The sequence below is a fragment of the Tiliqua scincoides genome, chromosome 3 (genome assembly GCF_035046505.1).
Source record: "Tiliqua scincoides isolate rTilSci1 chromosome 3, rTilSci1.hap2, whole genome shotgun sequence".
NCBI classification, from domain to species: domain Eukaryota; kingdom Metazoa; phylum Chordata; class Lepidosauria; order Squamata; family Scincidae; genus Tiliqua; species Tiliqua scincoides.
The window spans coordinates 161,805,381-161,824,479 of NC_089823.1; the positions used below are offsets into that span (position 1 = coordinate 161,805,381).

Sequence of the window (19,099 nt, forward strand, 5' to 3'; positions counted from 1 at the left end):
TTGCTTGAAGGAGTTGAGAATGGGACCTTGAAGGCTCTTTCACGGTTTGATTGTTCCAGGATTGTTTCTTAGTCTCCTGCTAAGGAAAGGCAAGCAATTTTCATTTGAATTGCTACCTTCATTAAATGTTATCCATCTTCAGCTTTTCACAGTGAATCTTCAGACAGATTAAACAGCAGCCATTCTGTTGTTAAATCTTAAATAGGATTTAATACAAAATGTACATAAAAAGCCATACAAATTTACATCACTTTCTTCCATGATTATTGAAAATCACACTGCCATTCTTGGGTGCTGTCTTAGACTATCCTCTTCTTATCTGTGTCACTTTCCAGCGTGAACTCTGCATTACATACTGTTGATTAAAAGCCTGGCTAAAATTTACAGTGAACATTAGCAACTGATCCACCTCCCTTTCCATTCTCCTTCCTTCAAAGTTCACATTCCCCTCCCTTACCATTGTTCTCCAAACTCTGCTCTTTAATATCTTACTCTATCAATGACAATTCAGTAGAAAGACGGTGACAGGTACAGTTATAAACTTTCTCTATTGAAAGAAACCTTGACGGGAAGCTACTAATATGCCCTTATATGAAAAGGAGTTTAGTGCTCCTGGTCTATTCAAATTAGCACAGCCGTATCTTGGGCTCTCAAAATAGCAGCAGTGGCAACCTGACTTATTGAAAAGATCAACAAAGACTAATGGCCAAAGAAACACTATCCAAGAAAGAGGAGAGGGACAATGGAATACAAAATATAAATAGGAATAAATAAAGCAACTTGGAATCTTAACACTCAGATGGTGCCTTTGAAAATGCTTTGTCCCCTCGTCTGTTTCATGTGGCTCTTAACAAAGGCAGCTTTAAATAATCCAGCAAAACATAATACTTGTTTCGTTCAGTGAAGGTGGGATATTTTATCATGCCACTGTTCTTCACATCAATAATGGCGTCACGTACAAGGTAGCAAGCTGTTGCACTTTGAGTCTCATGTTCAGAATGTGTCTAAAGGGGAACTTTTGTAAGACTTCTCCTGCAAGCTGTTGAATATTTCTTTAGTGCCATTTTGCCACTGCAGAACGAGTTCAATTGGAGTTTTTCCTTCCTGTGAAGGGAAATGAGGAAAATGGTTCAGTAAACTTTCTTAAAATGTCTTCCCTTACGTCTGACTTGCTACCTTTTTGTGGTGGTGGGAAGCTCTAGCAGTGACATAACTTGCCATGCAGCTTGGAAATAGCATGTATCCTAGAAATCAGAAATAAGCTAACTTTGAGGCATTCAGTGTCCATCCAACAGTTGCAGTCCAAGCTCCTGTGCTGCCCTGGGCCATAGAACCACAACATGCTGCTCTCCTGCAAACCCCCCCCCCCCAGGTTACTTGCCTAGACATACAGAGCTTCGTGCAACTTTTCAAGGCACTCCAAAAGCCTTCTGAGGCCTCTGGAATGTTAAACCGTACTTCTGGTTTTCTGATGAAAACCAGAAGTACTGTTTAAGGCAGGGGTGCTCAACAGGTGGATCGCGACAAAATGAGTAGATCGCGGAGTGCCGACCCCCCCTTCAGGTGCCTCTGGGAGGAAATGCTGGGAGTAAGCCCCATTGTACTCAATGGGGCTTACTCCCAGGTAAGTGTGGCTAGGATTGCAGCCTCACAGCCTAATCCTAGGCATGCCTACTCAGGAGTAAGTCCTGTTATACTCAGTGGGGCTCAAGGTACACCAACATACATTGTACACATAAATTTATATGTTATGATGGCGTGAACATTGTAAAAAAAACTCTGGTAGATCTCCGGGCCTTGCTGGGTTTCAAAGTAGCTCTTGAGCCAAAAAAAGTGTGAGCACCCCTGGTTTAAGGGCACTCAGAAGGCTTCAGAAGCTTACAGAGCACCTGGACACTCAGCACGGGGCTTCACCTGCCTGTGGAATGGCTCCAGAGGGCGGGCGAAAGTCACAGCAGCAGCACAGCACCCCCCACAGGGCCCACAGGCCTGGCAGCTGGGACTTTTGCCCACCCCCCCACTCCGGATTGCTACTGCCATCCAACACATCCAGGTTTGCTATCCTTGCACTGGGCCTTGCCCATCTCCACCCATTCATCTAGCAGATCCACCTTGCCTAATTCCATTCTGTATTTGTTGGAGGTAGCCAGATCTGCAAATGAATGATACCCACTTAAGTGGCCAGCATACAGATTAGCAGCTTTTTGCATTTGAACCCTTTTTTCTGTGCCCACTTCTAAAATTCTGCCCTATTAGGTTATAGAGTCCTGCCGAATAGCGTCTCTCACATTCAGGGTTGTGAATGTATTGATCTATTTGTAACAAATACAAACAGAGCAGTGAATAGACAGTTATGTGGAAAGTCTTCTGTTCTTCAGGTAACAAGATGATGAATTGGGGGAGCAGCTGTTTTTGAGATGCTTTTTAGTTATCCCGTGTTCATTTTGTAATTTTTGAATAGAGCAACGCATGAGCATAATTTTGCACCTTATTGTACTATAATTTACTCTAGAAAAGAGTAGAAATTATTTTTGGTGGAATCTGTAAATAAAGATGAACAACTTACAGCATTCTTTATGTCTAAGTGGGCTCCATATGTAATCAGGAGCCGGATCATCTTGTAGCGGTTCAACCTCACTGCATCATGCATAGGTGTATCTCCTTCCTAGAAAGGAACAGATTGAGCACAACATTGAAACAGCTAAATTATACCAATTAGGTCAGCATCTTACAAACTAGTGCAATTATAAAAGCTGTGTGCTACAGTAGTAGAAAGGTTAAGTGCTATGACTGTTCTTTTTGCAAGAATTCAAAGATCAATAAATAGTGCTCCTCAAACAACTACAGTTCCCAGAGTTCCCTATAGAGGGAGATCAAGTGTTAAACTGGTTTAAGTTACTGGGGAAAGATACACCTTTACTTGATCCACATCTAGGTGGTAAATGCTGTGCAGAAATCTCAAGCAGCCTTGTAAATAGCCACCATGGCAAATAGGAACCTAGGGAAGAGTTTGTATAAAAGAGTTGGTTTGTGGTATCACTTTTATGTTGTTAATATATCACAATCAATGGGGGTAAGTTCAAAGTTTTGGAGGACTTGCATTTGTTTTTATAGATGTGATTGTAAGGCTGAGCTAAAGACCTTCCTCAATGCAGTAGATTACCTGGAGTAAAGAGAGGACTACAGTTTTCACCAAAACACCCAAATATTATCAGTCTGCAAGTGCTTCAGCGGTAAGGAAATGGTTGTGTAGCAGCACTCAAAACCACTAATGCACGTTATTGGAAAGCTACAGTCTTTACCTAGCATAATGTATAGACAGAGAGAGTGATTCTGGTATTTTAGGGCCCAATCCTATCCAAGTTTCCAGCACTTATGCAGTCCTGCCAACAGGGTGTGTGCCCTATCCTACAATGGGGCAGCAGACATGAAGTCCTCCTCAAGTTAAGGGGCCATTTGTTCCCTTACCTCTGGGCTGCACTGTGGCTGCGTTGGCAGTGGAAAGTTGGATAGGATTGGATCCTAAGGGTTTTTGTGTGAGGGGCTGATCTGAACCAGAAGATCTTGTTTATTGTATTTTACATTGCCCCTTATACAATAACCCTTGAAAGTGGTTCTTTTGTACCCTTAATCAAAAATCTTTCTTACCAGACCCCATCGGATGAAATTTTCTATTTGTAAGTAAACACAGATAACTTGTGACCTGGCAGGTAGCCCTTTTGCTGCCACTGCTAAGAAGGTTAGGAAAAACTATTGGCAAAGGCCCTTGGCCAAAAGCAATAAAGCACTGATGGTGATCAAGTGGTGACGGGCATCTTAGGTGTTTATAACAGATGTCAGAAACCTTTATTGGCATCACATTCTATAAAAGTCCTGTGAGTAGGTACAAGTATCTTTCCCTACTGATCTGCAAAATGAATTCCACACCTTTACACACTTCTCCCCCCCCCAATAGCCTTTGCATGTGTCCACAATTACAACTTGCTTTTGAAAAACAGTCTATCGTATCTCCCTTGCATACCTCTTGAAGCATTATCTTCTTACTGCTTTGGGATGTTATTTGATAATGGCTAACAATAGGAAAATACTGAGAGGAAAACAATTGTGCATTACAGGAAAGGGCCTTTATTAAAACTGCCAGTAGGACTTACAAATACAGGTTACACTTACTCTGTCTTTAGCGTTGAGATCTGCTTCACAGGCAATGAGGTGCTCCCCACATTCGTACTGACCTGTCCTCACTGCTACATGCAAAGGACTGCTGAGCAACTGGTAGAAAGGAAGCCAGGAAGAAACTCAGTAGAAGCAGGTAGGTACATTCTTATGTGAATCTAAGACTTCTGCAAACATCTTCCAGACCCATTTTTAACTTTTATTCAGCATCAATTAATATGGATCTTATTCCTCTCAATGATACAACCAAATTTTGCATGTGACAATAGCAACAATTACCTTGTCTCTGGCATTTCTGTTTATTCCTTTGTTGAGCAGGTACTTCAGGACTTCTATACTCCCCCCACGACATGCCCAGTGAAGAGCTGTTGATTCAAGCTATACCAGAGGAAAAGGAACAAAATACCAGCAGTTAGAATGCTCAGTGTCTAAAGCTGTTTTGTGCCAAGTCACCCAGTCCTGGCTGGCAGTAGTGCTCTATGGACTCGCAGCCCAGTCCTAATGGCAGCAGTGCTATCTGGTGTAGCCGTGCCAAAATGGTGATTGCTGTATCCAGTGGCCCTACCAGGGTTGCCAGAGGCCTTCTAGGGGGAAAGGGTGCAGAGGCTACAGTGGGTCTCCACCAGTCTGAGCCGGCCATTTTCCTGGCGGGGACTGGAAGAGGTCCCCGTTGAGCTTTTCAGCTGACACGGAGCATAGGATTCAGTGGAGCAGGTTTCTGCCGATCCTACCCCCCTGTCCTGTTTCCTCCTCTGCCCTATCCTGCCCTGCAATGCCTCCCCTTCTGCCCAGAAACCCCTGAACCAGCAGTGCACCTTACCAGTGATGCTCCCCTGGGCCCAGTGCCTGACTGGAGATATAGCATATAGTGTCTGGAGATATAGTATAGCCTTGTTAGTGAATGGTTCAAGCAGCTTCCTCATGAGGAAGCCATGGTGTAGGCTTCCTCATGAGGAAACTGCTCGAACCATTCACTAATGAGGCTATGCTGTGTCTCCAAAACTAGACGTGATAGGGCAAAACGGATGCCATTTTTGGAATCAGCACCCCAAATATACCCAAGAATTGGTGTAACATTTAAGGAAGCAAAATATGTGTTGGCCTGTGTTATCTGCAAAGACTTTAGCCCTTGTGATCTGGCTTCCCTGTGCATTTTATAAGCTGTGCAAGCAAAGGACCGCTCAGGAGGCCAGGAAGGCAAAACACAGGAGCAAAAGCTTTCTATATATGCCTGGGCTGTCTTAGGAGCAGCTGAGGAAGATGCAAACATGCTGGGAAAGGGTTGCATAGAATAAAATAAAAATAATTGAATGCAACTTCCTCCCCCGGCAGAAAAAACCCAAAACAACAAATGAAGAGCCTGCAAATAAATAAAAAAAAAAACCCAAGCCATAGATAAAAAAACCTGCCTACATAGCCAGCTCTTGTGTGGATAATTAAGGTCAGGCAGACTTGGAGCCAAATGGATCTCCCAGCCCAGGCTTCCCCATCCTCAGAACTACCATGGAGAAGGCCCTCTCATGTGCCAACAGCAGCTAGCAAGACCTGACCTGTTACTCACTGTGACCATGACAATGACGCATTATATGTGACATACTTGGAACCACAGAACTAGAATACTATGGACTTGTTAACACATGCATATACCATAACACATCAGTGGAGTTCTCAGGATTTCATTACTCACTTGAATCAGCCAAATGAGCGAACCCTACTGATTGAAACATCTTGCAATCTGAGGTGATAACAGAAGTTCTGTCTGTGGTGTTTGATCTGTGGTGGCTCATTTATATAAGCCCTTGTTGCTGCATCACTTATTGCTGCAGCGAAAGTGTGATGAGCATGCATTGTGAACCAGCCCTCTGAGTCACATGCACATGTAAATGAAAAGTGCTTACCATATCTTGGAATTCAAGTTGAGCTCCAGCTTCTACTAACTTTTCCACAACCGCCAGGTGACCTTGTGAGCATGCTCTGTGCAATGCGGTGCGCTTATACTGTTGATTGGAACAGCAACAGACTGATGAGTTGCATGCTTTTCTCATTTTTCTTTCTAACAAAAATATATAGCTATAACAGTGTTTCTCAACATTTGTCCTTCACCGTACCACTTCACACTGTCCACTTATTCTGCTGCCAGTTACTTCTGGGTTGAGAGGACAGATGCATGCAACAAACAGCTGTAAGAGGCTAAGGGTGGATAGGAGGGCTTTTTCAAACACAGAAAAGCATGCTTTGTTGCTCTGCCCACCAAGCTGAGCCTCCTACTGCTGTTTGTGTCACTTTCCTGGTCTTACTGCCAGGTGACAGTTGTCCAGGGGTTCCATGAGTACCACTGGTCGAGAAACACTGAGCTATAACGTATGCCCCCCCCAAAAGGAAACATTCAAGTTTTTCCATTCTCGGTGCACTAGAATAGTGTATCTCAAACTGTGGCTCAGGACCCACTGGGTGAGTCATGGGCCAATTTCAGGTGGGTCCTTAGTCATTTCAATATTTTATTTTTAGTATATTAGACTTGATTCTCCCATGGTATGTGACAGGATTTGGGGAAATGTTACACATCTCTTCTTTGAATAGGCTACTGTGTACATCCTTCTAACAATGACAGTCAATGTGGCTTACTCCTGGGTAAATATGGGTAGGATTGTTAAAACTCTTCCTGCTTGATGATGTCACTTCTGGTCATGACATCACTTCCAGTGGGCCCTGACAGATTCTCGTTCTAAAAAGTGGGTCCCAGTGCTAAAAGCTTGAGAACCACTGTACTGGAAGATTGCATTTATACCATGCATTCAATGCTCAAAGCAATTCATGTACATTTTACTCCCTGGTCTTCATCCCAGCTGAAGCAAAGCAGAAGTACATGCTACTAGTTTTGCTTGTGTTCACCCCTTGTTACCCTTGCTTCCCCCTCCTCTACATGTAACATTGTAAACCCTCAAGATTTCATTGCTTTTCTTTTGGACCTTTTATAAACTCATTTCATTTTGACTCTGCCTAGTCCATGTTCACAGATAATACAGTGGGCTGTCGCATCTCTTCATCCTGCAGATGCTACTTTGCATTTGATATTTAATAAGGATCTTTGGGGTTCAGTGTTCTTCTGGGAGGGGGATTTCCCAAGCAGCACTCCCTCTGCCTGGTCTCTGTAGCCTGGGATAGTTGGCAACAGCTGAACACTATCAAGGTTCTCCCCAGTTTAGCTGCTGATCCATTAAATCCATTAAAGGGGAAGTGGGGAGCAGAAAGGGGTGCATGTGTACTAACTACTTGGTGCTACTCCCCGCAGTCAGCCTGCCTTCTCCCAGTTCCTTTTCCCTGACAGTAATCCTGTGAGGGAGAACAGCATTACCATCTCCTTAGGCCAGTGTTTCTCAAACTGTGGGTCGGGACCCACTAGATGGGTCACGAGCCAATTTCAGGTGGGTCCCCATTCATTTCAATATTTTATTTTTAATATATTAGACTTGATGCTCCCATGGTATGTGACTGCATTTGGGGAAAAGTTACAGACAGGCTACTATGTATATGCTTTTAACAATTTTAGTAAATTGGACTTACTCCTGGGTAAGTGTGGGTAGGATTGCAGCCTAGGATTGTCACAATTCCTCCTGCTTGATGATGTCACTTCTGGTCATGACATCTTTTCTGGTGGGTCCCGGTGCTAAAAGTTTGAGAACCACTGCCTTAGGCAGTAAAGTGGGTGTAGATGGCTAAGGTGAGAGAATGAACTATGGACTTACCAGCTGTAAGTATCCAGGCTTAGCTACTTCACTATAAAATTGGGTTTTCTAAAGTTAGTATCATACGAAAGGAGATGTCAATCATGTGTGTGTTTTTTTAAAGAATGACTAATGCGTGCTGTTTGGCATTTCAGATTAACGTTCTGAGCTTCTTGAATTCCCAAGTTAGTGCTTCAGTTCACTGTTATCTTATAAGTGTCAATTTTGTGCAGGATATAACATAGGTGTAGCAAGACTTTTGAAGCGGTTTCTGCAGAATGAGATTATCTAGGACAGCGTTTCTCAACATTTGTCCCCTGCTGTACTACTTTGCATGGTACACCTACTGCAAGTACCACCAGAAGTAGCTGGTGATGATGTCATCGGTAGTTACTTCTTGATTTGGAGGTCAGACACACCACGACAAACACTGGTAAGAAGCTCAGGGTGGACAAGAGGGCTTTTTCGAGCACACAGAAAGCACAGGCTGGAGCTCCATTTGCTCCATGTCATGACCAGAAGTGACATCATATTATGTTCTTTGAAATCTATTTAAAGAAACAATGAACACTACACTTCTTGATGTTCAGGCTACTTTAAACATGCCTCAATAGGTAAGAGAAACTGAGGGTTCCTACCTTTTGTGTATATAAGAAAATTTTATAGTTATCTTTTGCATAGATGGTGGTAGTTGTGCCATTTTATATACATGGTGCTTTATAAAGATATGCTCTGCTATTTGAAAATACCTGCACTAAAGACTTGATCTTCTGGTCATTTTGGAGCCCAGTCCTATGCAATCTTCCAATGCTGGTGCATCCGCAATGCAGCCCCAAGGAAAGGGTACAAGCATTCCCTTACCTGGAGGAGGCCTCCATGAAAGTCCCCCAACTGCTGGATACAGTGCGTGCCCTGTTGACACGACTGCACCAGCACTGGAAAATTGGAAAGGACTTGGCCCTTCATCTCTTATGGAGAACAGGAGGGAGGGGTGACAGAAAATCTTCACCATCCTCACTAAACTACAATTCCCAAGATTCTTTGGGGAAATTGTAACAGTAAGTTTGCAATATATATTAATCAACACTGTACCTCATCACAGGCATCTGGATCTCCTTTGTCTGCTAAATATTTTTCAATTACTGGCATCTTGTTCTCCAAGGCAGCCTTTAGAAATGTAGGAAAATCCACTGATTCCAACTGATGGAGAGTAGAAAACGGTGAAACATTACATCAATGCAGTTTCAGAGAATCCCATAAAAATGGTGCAGAAGAATCTAATTTTTTTCACAGAACTTACAATAACTTCTGGTTCAGGCTCCTTTGCAACAGGTACTTTAACCTTCTTGTATTTTTTCCTTTTCTTCAGTTGAATTATTTTTTCAAGATCTTCCAAGCTCTCAAGTTTTGGTCTCTCTTCTAATTTCTTTCTCTTGAGCTAAATGAAAGAAGCACATGGATAGTCAGACAACTGACTGTACAGAACTTCAGATACAAAGAGTTGCTTTAGCATCAGACTGAATGCATGGATTTTAGAGATCATTTTTTCCCTCAGGAGTCCACTCAGAAATTAAGATAGAGGAGATTCTACTTCAGGTGCTAAATTCTAGGGAGGTTAGGTCAACAGGAGCCTAGAGAAGGACCATCTCTGTGGGCCATCTCTGGAGGTGCCACAGTTCTGAAAAGTCCTCTTCAGGGGAACCCAATCAGGAAACTTCTAGGTCAAATTAGAGGCTATTTTAAGCAGTTGCTATGCTTTTTCTTTGATGAATGGCATGCTCAATCCAGACATGGGAGCTCAATTAAGAACAGGACTGTAGCATTTTGCTTCCATTGTGATTTTGGCTGAAATCAGCCTCTTGATTTTGATTGTGATTTTGGCTGAAATCAGCCTCTTGATACTTGCTCAGGGAGGGGAAAAAACTTCCATTGGTGCTAATAGATTCTTTTTGATCAAATAGCAGCTGTGGGGGAGGGGACGAGGGGTGATCGATATTGAGACCACCACAGGAGGGAAGGTCTATACCCCTACCCCACACTGCAGTCTCAACAGATTGAACCTTCTTTGTGTATGCTACTTGACAGAGAAAAAACAAGCATGCAACTGCACAGCACATTTGCAGTGAGCATCATGTGCGTTTCCATCTAAAATAGCATTTCCATACACACAGTGCCATTCATCCATTTCAAGACATTAAGGCCCAAATGATATATGGTTAAACTGTGATTAGGACTGATGTGCTTGAAATTTTACAACTTAAACAACTGGGAAAGGGGGCTGAAGTTCAAGACTGTTCTGGGACTGGTGCTCTTCAACCTCTTCATAAATGACCTGGAGACAGGGGTGAGCAGTGAGGTGGCTAACTTTGCAGACAACACCAAACTTTTCCAAGTGGTGAAGACCAGAAGTGCTTATAAGGAGCTCCAGAAGGATCTCTCCAAACTGACAGAATGGGCAACAAAATGGCAGATGCGTTTCAATGTAAGTAAGTGTAAAGTCATGCACATTGGGGCAAAAAATCAAAACTTCACATATAGGCTAATGGGTTCTGAGCTGTCTGTGACAGATCAGGAGAGAGATCTTGGGGTGCTGGTGGACAAGTCGATGAAAGTGTCAACTCAATGTGCAGCGGCAGTAAAGAAGGCCAATTCTATGCTTGGGATCATTAGAAAAGGTATTGAGAACAAAACAGCTAATATTATAATGCCGTTGTACAAATCAATGGTAAGGCCACACCTGGAGTACTGTGTCCAGTTCTAGTCACCACATCTCAAAAAGGATATAGTGGAAATGGAAAAGGTGCCAAAGAAAGCGACTAAGATGTTTACTGGGCTGGGGCACCTTCCTTATGAGGAAAGGCTACGGCTTTTGGGCCTCTTCAGTCTAGAAAAGAGATGCCTGAGGGGGGACATGATTGAGACATACAAAATTATGCATAGGAAGGGTAAAGTGGATAGAGAGATGTTCTTTACACTCTTGCATAACACCAGAACCAAGGGACATCCACTAAAATTGAGTGTTGGGAGAGTTAGGACAGACAAAAGAAAATATTTATTTACTCAGCGTGTGGTTGGTCTGTGGAACTCCTTGCCGCAAGATGTGGTGATGGCATCTGGCCTGGATGCCTTTAAAAGGGGACTGGACAAGTTTCTGGAGGAAAAATCCATTATGGGTTACAAGCCATGATGTGTATGTGCAACCTCCTGATTTTAGAAATTGGCTATGTCAGAAGGCCAGATGCAAGGGAGGGCACCAGGATAAGGTCTCTTGTTATCCGGTGTACTCCCTGGGACATTTGGTGGGCCACTGTGAGATACAGGAAGCTGGACTAGATGGACCTATGGCCTGATCCAGTGGGGCTGTTCTTATGTTCTTAAGACTGGCACAAGTAAAGGGTTAAAGTCTTCCCTCCCACTACACCACAATCCTAATTTGGATTCAACCATAGTTGCTATTTGTTGTTTTTTTTAAAAAAAAAAAACATTAGCCCCACTCAGAGACTAAGGGTTCAGTTCTACTTTCTTAGGAGTAAGCCCCATTGAACACATTGGGACAACTCTGAGCAAACATGTGTAAGATTGCACTATTAATGTAGTTAGTCATTAAGCCCTAAGTTTGAAATGAGTACTGGACTGCCAGTATCCTAAAAGGTAAAATCATAATTGAATGTGAGTGTGTACCTGCTTTTCTGAGGGATTGGTGCCTCTCATTCTGCACATGTACTCCCCGCATAACATAGCAGAAGGAAATCCTGCCCAAGACAGGACTCATTAAGTTGTCTGCATGAGCCAAGGTGCAATATTTACATGACATTTTGTTTAGTACAACTAGTCATGTCAATCCAATGGCTACCTATTGCATAGCTGGCATTCCCATCCCCACTGGTGGCAGCTGTTATAAACAGCGGTAGGGAAGCTTACTTCAAGATGAACAAGATTCATACCTTGAGGAGACTCAAGACCTCTGCAACTTCCCTCCCTCCTGCAAGGGGAGGAAAGTTGCAGAGGTTTTGAGTCTCCTCAGGGTAAGGAGACTTTTGTTCCCTTGTGTTAGGGGCAAGTCTCAACTGCCTGAATGGGTCTCCTCAGATGCTGCATGCAATCCATTGGATGGCTTCCTTCTGGAGCACCTAGTTGGGGTGGGGCTTGGGGGCAGTGTTTCGCAGAAGGTGTTATAGGAGAGACTCCTGCTTTGATGTCATGGCTATTGGCTTTTGGACTCCTGTAGGGTTCAAATCTTGTTTCCCATGGGATGCATCAAGTTACTCTACCTCTGGGGGAGTTTATGGGGGGGGGGAGGTTGGAGTTCAGTGTCACAAGGATGTGAATGATAACTAGCTCTATCTCAATTCCTTTTGGTATTGAGGACTCTATAGAGATCCTGAAACCACAGTCTGTAATCAGCTATGAGCTGAACAAATTGAAATGAAATATGGGCCTTTAAAGTGCTAAATGGCTAGGAACCAGAATACCTCTAAGACCTTCTCTCTCTGAATGAGACTGCCCATACCCTGAGGTAAAGTAAGAAGGCTTCTTGTGTACCTTGCCACTGGCAGATATCTGTTTGGCAATGACACTGTGAGAGGGCCTGTACTGTAGTGCACCTAGTACATGGGAGCCAGGACATGTAATTAACTTCATCATTGCCACTCTTCTGAGAGTTATTAAAGACACACCAGTTTAACTTAGCTTTTGGAGCCTAACATTTTTGATGATCAATAAGCTGCTCTGATTTTTTTTGTTAGTTTGTTTGACTGTTGTTGCCTATATTGGTTGTTTGACTGTTAGTGCCTATATTGGTTGTTAGTTTGTTTGACTGTTGGTGCCTATATTGGTTGTCAAGGTTGGCTGTCATTTTTATTTGTTATATTGTTTTGCAGCGATATTGAAATTCCTTTCCTGTATTTTATGCTATTTTTGTGGTGGTGGTGGTGATGATTTTGTGAATTTTATTAGCTATCTTGAGCACTTTCTGATGGGAGGGAGGCAGGGTATAAATATGACACTTAGTTTGTTGGCATCCTTCAGTCTCAGAAGACTACGGTATCACGCTCTGAGTGGTGGTTCTGGAACAGAGTGACCCCTCCAGACTGCGAAGCCTGGGTAAAGTAGATATGGAGGATAGACTGTTTCCCATGCAGCAAATCCCCCCTCTCCACGTCGCTGAAATGGACCAATGGAAAGGCAGAGGCCAATACGGTTGGTTCCAGCAGCGTCGCAGGAGTTGCCAGAACGTGTTAATGAAATCGTATTGAATATGCCCCCGGCTCCTAAATTGTGCAGTCAATATATGACTTAGGAACAGGCTGCATAGAATACAAAGACGTACAAGTTCCTTAGGATTCATTCTAGTTAGAACTGTTTAGGAATACGCATCAGCATGTATTTAAAGCACAGATCACGTCTTTCGTACACTTTCATACAGTGTAGCAGCCTGACTGACTTTCACAGGAAAAGGTGCTAATGAGTGTGACTATAAGCGGCAGAATCTATCCCCCCAAATGTAAAATGATTATCACACTGGCAGATACTCTACATCTGTTTTTTGAAGTAAATCTTGATTAAGTAGTTACAAGTTGCACCTTTATTACAAATTTCATTAAAAGGGAATGGGAGGGAGACCAAGTTTTATCCCAAGCCTTTAAAATCCACCTTGAATTTGGATTGGCCTTAAATTCAACACAGTTTTGTAATTTGAATAATCTATCACCAGCGAAACTGTAAAATGCTAATACTCTAGCTCATGATAATCTGTTACTTCAAAGGGGAAGTCAGTGGATTTAAACGTTACTGATGTTTTCCCTCGTTCACATATCTTTGTGAGAAGGCTGGTAGACTCTTTTCTGTTGCTATCCGTAGACACTAGTTTTTCCAAGCTGAGCAAGGGTTTTTCATGCCCGCACGCTTGAAATATTAAACATAACTCCATAAGCGATACACTGAAGAGATGGCTTGTTGCAAATTATTGTGTTTTGTAAAATAACACAAGCCCATGCATGTCTGCTCAGGAGTTAGTCTCATTGTGTTCAGTGGGATTTACTCCTAGCCAATTATGCAGCCCAAGATAGTTTTCTGGGGTAAGTTGGGAAAAATAAAGATAGTGGTATCCCAAAAGGTACTTGACTGATATGAGAACATAGCTTAGTGGAAGCCCATGAGTTTTGCAGGCCATTTCAATTCCCAGTATCTCCAGTTAGAACTATTTCTGCCCTAAGACTTTGGAACACTATGGCCAGTCAGACAAAACTGTACAGCACTAGATGTGCCAAGGGCGTGACTCCACATAGTGCATGTTTCTGTGTTCAAGTGGTCCTTTACATCCATGTATGTATTACACTTGTATCCCACATTTCTTTCATGGTGGAACTCAAGGAGGTGTAAATGGGGTTTTCTGGGGGTCTCCATTCAGGCAGACCCAGATTTCACAAGCCTTTAGGCCAAACCTTGGAGCAGGTATGTGAGTGGCACACAATGTGGCTTGTGCTGTTGTAGGTACAGGGGGTTACTCTGCCCTGTGATGCTGTATGTTTGCTATAGCCAGCTTAGGTCAGGAATTTAGGGTAATTCCATTGTAGTTGGTCCTTTGACACCCAATTAGCAAAAGGCAACATGATATACATCAGGAAGGCACTTACATGTAGTTCAGCTACTGCTTCATCCCCTCTCTGCCATCATCCATATAAGGACTTTACACATGGCTACTATATAGAATCTGGTATCCCCTCCAGGAGTATGCTGTCCTGAATCGCCTTCTAACACTGGTCAACAAGTTCCATAGAGGATAGCTCTGCCAATTGCCATTAGTCAAGATAAAAATAGACCCTCCACAAAGAGAGGCAAAATATCTTTTCTTAGCAGGTATTTAGTGAGTGAATAACAAGTGAAGGCTGTACCTTCATCACGTCCTGCTTATGAGCTTTTCTGGCTCCCCACTGGTGGGAAAGTAATACTGCACTAGGCAAAACTTTGTTTGATTCAGCAAGACATTTCTTATCATCATATGATGTGCTAGTTGGCACAGAATCATTGTCACACTCACTCCTGGGACCTTATTCTCTCACTGGATTGGGCTGAGATTTTGGCTAGCATTTTGTTATAACATCTTAGTAAACAATTCAGCATACCACACATCTTGCCACAGTAGCAGTAAGAATGAATGGAGGATAGAACTAGCAGGTGGTACCAGAGGAAGCTGGAAAAGGGGGAAGTGCCCCCTCAACAAGTAACTCTTCCTACTTCATTTCTGGAGGATTTCTTGGCAAGAGATGCACCTTTTCAGAATGCTTTTCTTTATTGTCTGTCTAAAGAGCAATTTCCTGATTGGTTATAATTAGACTACACTGAGAGGCTTAGGAACAACTTCAGAGTCCTGTGGCACCCTGAAGAAGAATACATTCATTTTTGCATTGCTATATGGCTAACCCCTTAAGCAACAGTGAGTTTTTTCCTCTAACTTCCAAAGTACTTTCACTGAGACTTTTTAACGTTTGTGTTGTTATCCAGCAGTGACGCTTTTTCTAGACGTGTTGTGTTTTTTTTTCCTCAGAGCACCATGGGAATTCAGAGATTTAGAGAGGCACGATTGCAAAAAGAAATAAATCAAGAAATAAAACAAACCCTGGAGCCAAGTTTTTTACCTCTGCTTGTAGCTCTTTCTCCTCTTTGTAGGTCAAATTGCGTCGTGTCAGTGAGTGGTCAGTGAGCGTCTTCAGATCCTCTTGTTTCTCTAACCTCATGGCTGCTTCATATTCTTCATTCCTGAAGTCTTCTGGGAGGAAATCTCCCATCTCGCCACCATCCACCTTTTTGCCTGTCACCTGTCAAAGGAAACATGGCATCAGACTCAGAGTTCCACGGTCTTGTTCCCTGACAAACTTAGATGGGGAGAAAGACATGGGGGGGGGGGTGGAGCTGCTAAGCAATAGAGAAAGGGGAATCTGCTGGAATAGAGGTGAAAGGAATGGCTCGAGGTCAACTAATGAAGGAGGGTCTTGAGAAAACTGATTGGCTGAGCTGTTGTGATGACATGGAATGTTGTTTGCACACATTCTGAACACTCCGGGGAAAAAGCAGCTCAGCTTTTTGTGAAGGAAGGGAATGCTAACTGTTTAAAATCTCTTATAAACCCCTAGGAACAGGACTTAGCTGTAAGTAAGTTGAGGACTGGAAAAAGATCTGAGGGAACAATAGATGGGGAATGAGGTTTGAGGAAAACAACACAGGAGATAAGGGAATTGAAGCAAAAAAAGAGGCTAAACTAAAGAACTCGGAAGATGTTTCACAGTATTTAATGTCTCTTAAAGGGTTGCTGGTGTGAGGGGAAGAGGAGGCTGAAAAGAAACAGGATAGCAGACGGAAACAGCATCATGTTAGCAATGGTCTGAAATGTGGTGACTGGAAGGCAAGGCCGGGCAGCATGCTTTTCTTCAGAGTGCTCTTCATTATTGTTTCTCTAAAAAGCAGCTCCCCAATTCTCTAGCTATAATTCAACAAAGCTGAGAGACTTGGGAACAACTTCTGAGCCCTGTGTCACCTTAGGAGACATATAGGGGGGAAATGAAGAGGCCCAGGAAAAAGTAAAATATACAGGATGGGAGGATGCCTCATAGAAGGAAGCGGATAGACAAGACAGGTTTGGAGGTGTCAGGACAGTGAGCCAAGGAAATGGGGTAGGTTTGCTGCCTAGATCCCTGACAAGGAACTTCTGCTGTGACTCTTACTTTTGCTTCCGTGCTGTGAACCTGTAATCCTAGAAGACCAATGAGAACCATGAAGAGGGATGGGGGGGGGGGGGCTGAATCAGATCCATTGGGGGCTACTTAGGAGGAAAGATAGGATAGGAATCCTTACTTGGGTTAGATTAGATTAGAGGAAGGAAGGGGACATACAGGGGTGCACATGGATCAGATAACAGTTTCACATATTGATTAGGAATAAGCAGACCACAAGTGACCAGTACATGACTACAGTTAAAATAATATTTGTGTTGCCTATTGTGAGCACAGCCTGTAATCGGTCCATACAGTGACTCTGATCCAGGTAAACCCAGTTGTAACAAAGTCCCACTGAAACAGGTTAGTCATAACTAACAAATGTCCCACTACTCTAGATGGGACTTTGACACAACTAACTTTATCTGGATTGGGACCAGTGATCACATTGTAAATGCTACTTGAATGCTTCCAATTTAGGGGAACCCAATGGATCTTTCCCTCCTTTGAATGGTACACTCCCTTGGCATATACTTTTGAACACCCCTCAGTTACAAAGCAGATTTGCCATGTGGCATGTTGAGAAGCACAAAGCTCTCTTGGGGCATACAAGATTAATCAGATGGGTTGTTCTTTGTTTTTTTATCCAGGTCGGTTTATTTTCTTGCCTTACCTGCAAGCAACTTGCTCAGAAGCTGTATAAATTGACAAGTATTACTTTAGGTGATGGTATTGATATTTTATTGAAGATTTGATAAAAATTTTGGATCCAAGTTTTAATCACATTCTAGTTGCTTAGAGTCAATAAAAATACTCCCGGGTGTCCAGGAATGTTTATCAAACATTTATCAATCCTCCCAACTCCCCCCCCCCCCCAAAAAAAAAAACTAGTTGAATCAATAGAAGCTCCACTTCCTTCTCACATTGGACAGCTCCTGGATGATGCTACAGTAATTACAGTATATTACAGTATAGGTAATGTCCTCTATGGACTATTTTAAGCAAGTAGCCAAAATAGTCTTCTATGAATTATTTTAAGCAAGTACCCAAACTACCTTGGGTGCTTTTTTCTTGTCAGTTATTCACATTATAGGTGAGAAGAGCTGTATTCTCTCACACATCACAGGTGAGAAAAGTTTACGTTACAGGTGAGAAGAGCAACTTCTTTCTATGTTCTTTATTATCCTGTCCAAAATTGCTTCCAATGACTTCTGAATCCAGCTTGCATACTTGGCACAGTGCAAACATAGTTGGAAATACACTTGCTAAATCATAGACAACTGACATAGTTGAGTCATATGTAATAAATCAGATGAATAGACCATCTCAGTTCCCATTAGCTAATGGTTATATTTTATTGTGAACCGCCTTTAAGGTCTCTGAGGTCAACAAGTGATATACTATTATAACTAAAAAGTTTCCTTCAGTCTACTAGAGTAGTATCAAGTAGTACCCTTTTGCTTCCTTGCAGAACACTTTACAACTATACTGGGATGTGTTTGCTTAAAAGCAGAATTGCACCCATCTGCCTACGCTATCATAAGTTTGAGCATTTCCTTCAACAATAAATCATAGAATTTTTATTGAGCACTTTTAAAAAGTACATAAAGCACTGTACCCACATCATCCCAATAATTTTTCTTATAACCTTGTAAAGAAGGCCAGTTTTGTTCTCCAGGGTGTTAAGGCCATAACAGAGCAGCTTGCTTATGACCACCAAACAAGCTCACAGCTGAACTAAGATTTGAATTGGGACTTTCACCTTAGAGCTCATGTGCCTCACCACCACATAAGCTCATCTATTCAAATTGCATTTTATAGCACAATTTGTGTATTTGTGGTACAGCGAAAATCATCTGAAAACGTCAAGTGTCTTCTAGTTTCACAATTAGTGACCATTTACAAAAGCATGGAAAACCCGATCACCTGGCAAACCTGAAAATAAATCATTACAACAGGTAATGCACACCTACCAGCTCTTCTACTCTTAGCATCATCATAGCTGCTGTCGGCTTATCAGGCAAGGGCAGTTCTGTGTAGTGCTTCTTTAAGAGTAGATGCCTCCCAGGTCCCAAGGCAGCTTAACTGAGACACGCCAATCCAGTTTTCACTTATATATCCCTGGAGGAACTTCTTCTGAGTGAGATAATCTTCCAACCTGGGAATCCAAGTACCCTCTCAGCCCTGCCAGCTTTGAGATAGGTGCTTTCTCATTCCAGACAAGTTAACAAGCCAGATCTAGTGTCAAAGCTAGGAATTGGTGTTGGGGGGGGGGGGATTGGAGGAGAGGGTTGACTCTTGCAGTGTGACCGCACTGCATATGGGAACCAGTGTGTGTAATATAAGAGCTTCATTCCATTCTCAATGACTAAATAGCTCAGCAATGCTAGCCATTCTGTCTGTCCAGTGCCCAGTAGGACAGCTGTCTGTAGATACCACACTGTATCATAACTAACTTTCACATGAGCAAGAAGTACCGGAAAAAGGACA

At 42.7% G+C, this 19,099-nt stretch overlaps 1 protein-coding gene across 1 annotated transcript; it reads right to left on the bottom strand.

The window, feature by feature from the left end:
• Nucleotides 1-182: 182 nt before the first annotated feature.
• On the bottom strand, nucleotides 183-18,812 carry ANKRD1 (ankyrin repeat domain 1). The gene is made up of 9 exons (XM_066620335.1): nucleotides 18,583-18,812; nucleotides 15,536-15,715; nucleotides 9,199-9,336; nucleotides 8,991-9,098; nucleotides 6,072-6,170; nucleotides 4,453-4,551; nucleotides 4,171-4,269; nucleotides 2,567-2,665; nucleotides 183-1,104 (listed from the first exon to the last, which is right to left on the bottom strand). Exons 1-9 carry the CDS (start codon nucleotides 18,607-18,609, stop codon nucleotides 994-996), a joined length of 960 nt encoding a protein of 319 aa, XP_066476432.1. The 5' UTR covers nucleotides 18,610-18,812; the 3' UTR covers nucleotides 183-993.
• Between the last annotated feature and the right edge of the window lie 287 nt (nucleotides 18,813-19,099).

What these genes read in the sequence shown, in the direction of transcription:
- ANKRD1 (XM_066620335.1), bottom strand. Translation starts at nt 18,609, where the DNA reads ATGATGATGCTAAGAGTAGAAGAGCTG. An exon ending in TGCTAAGAGTAGAAGAGCTG is followed by an intron (nt 15,716 to 18,582) that starts GTAGGTGTGCAT and finishes TTCCTTTGACAG; the next exon opens with GTGACAGGCAAAAAGGTGGA. An exon ending in ATCCAGATGCCTGTGATGAG is followed by an intron (nt 6,171 to 8,990) that starts GTACAGTGTTGA and finishes TCCAATCAACAG; the next exon opens with TATAAGCGCACCGCATTGCA.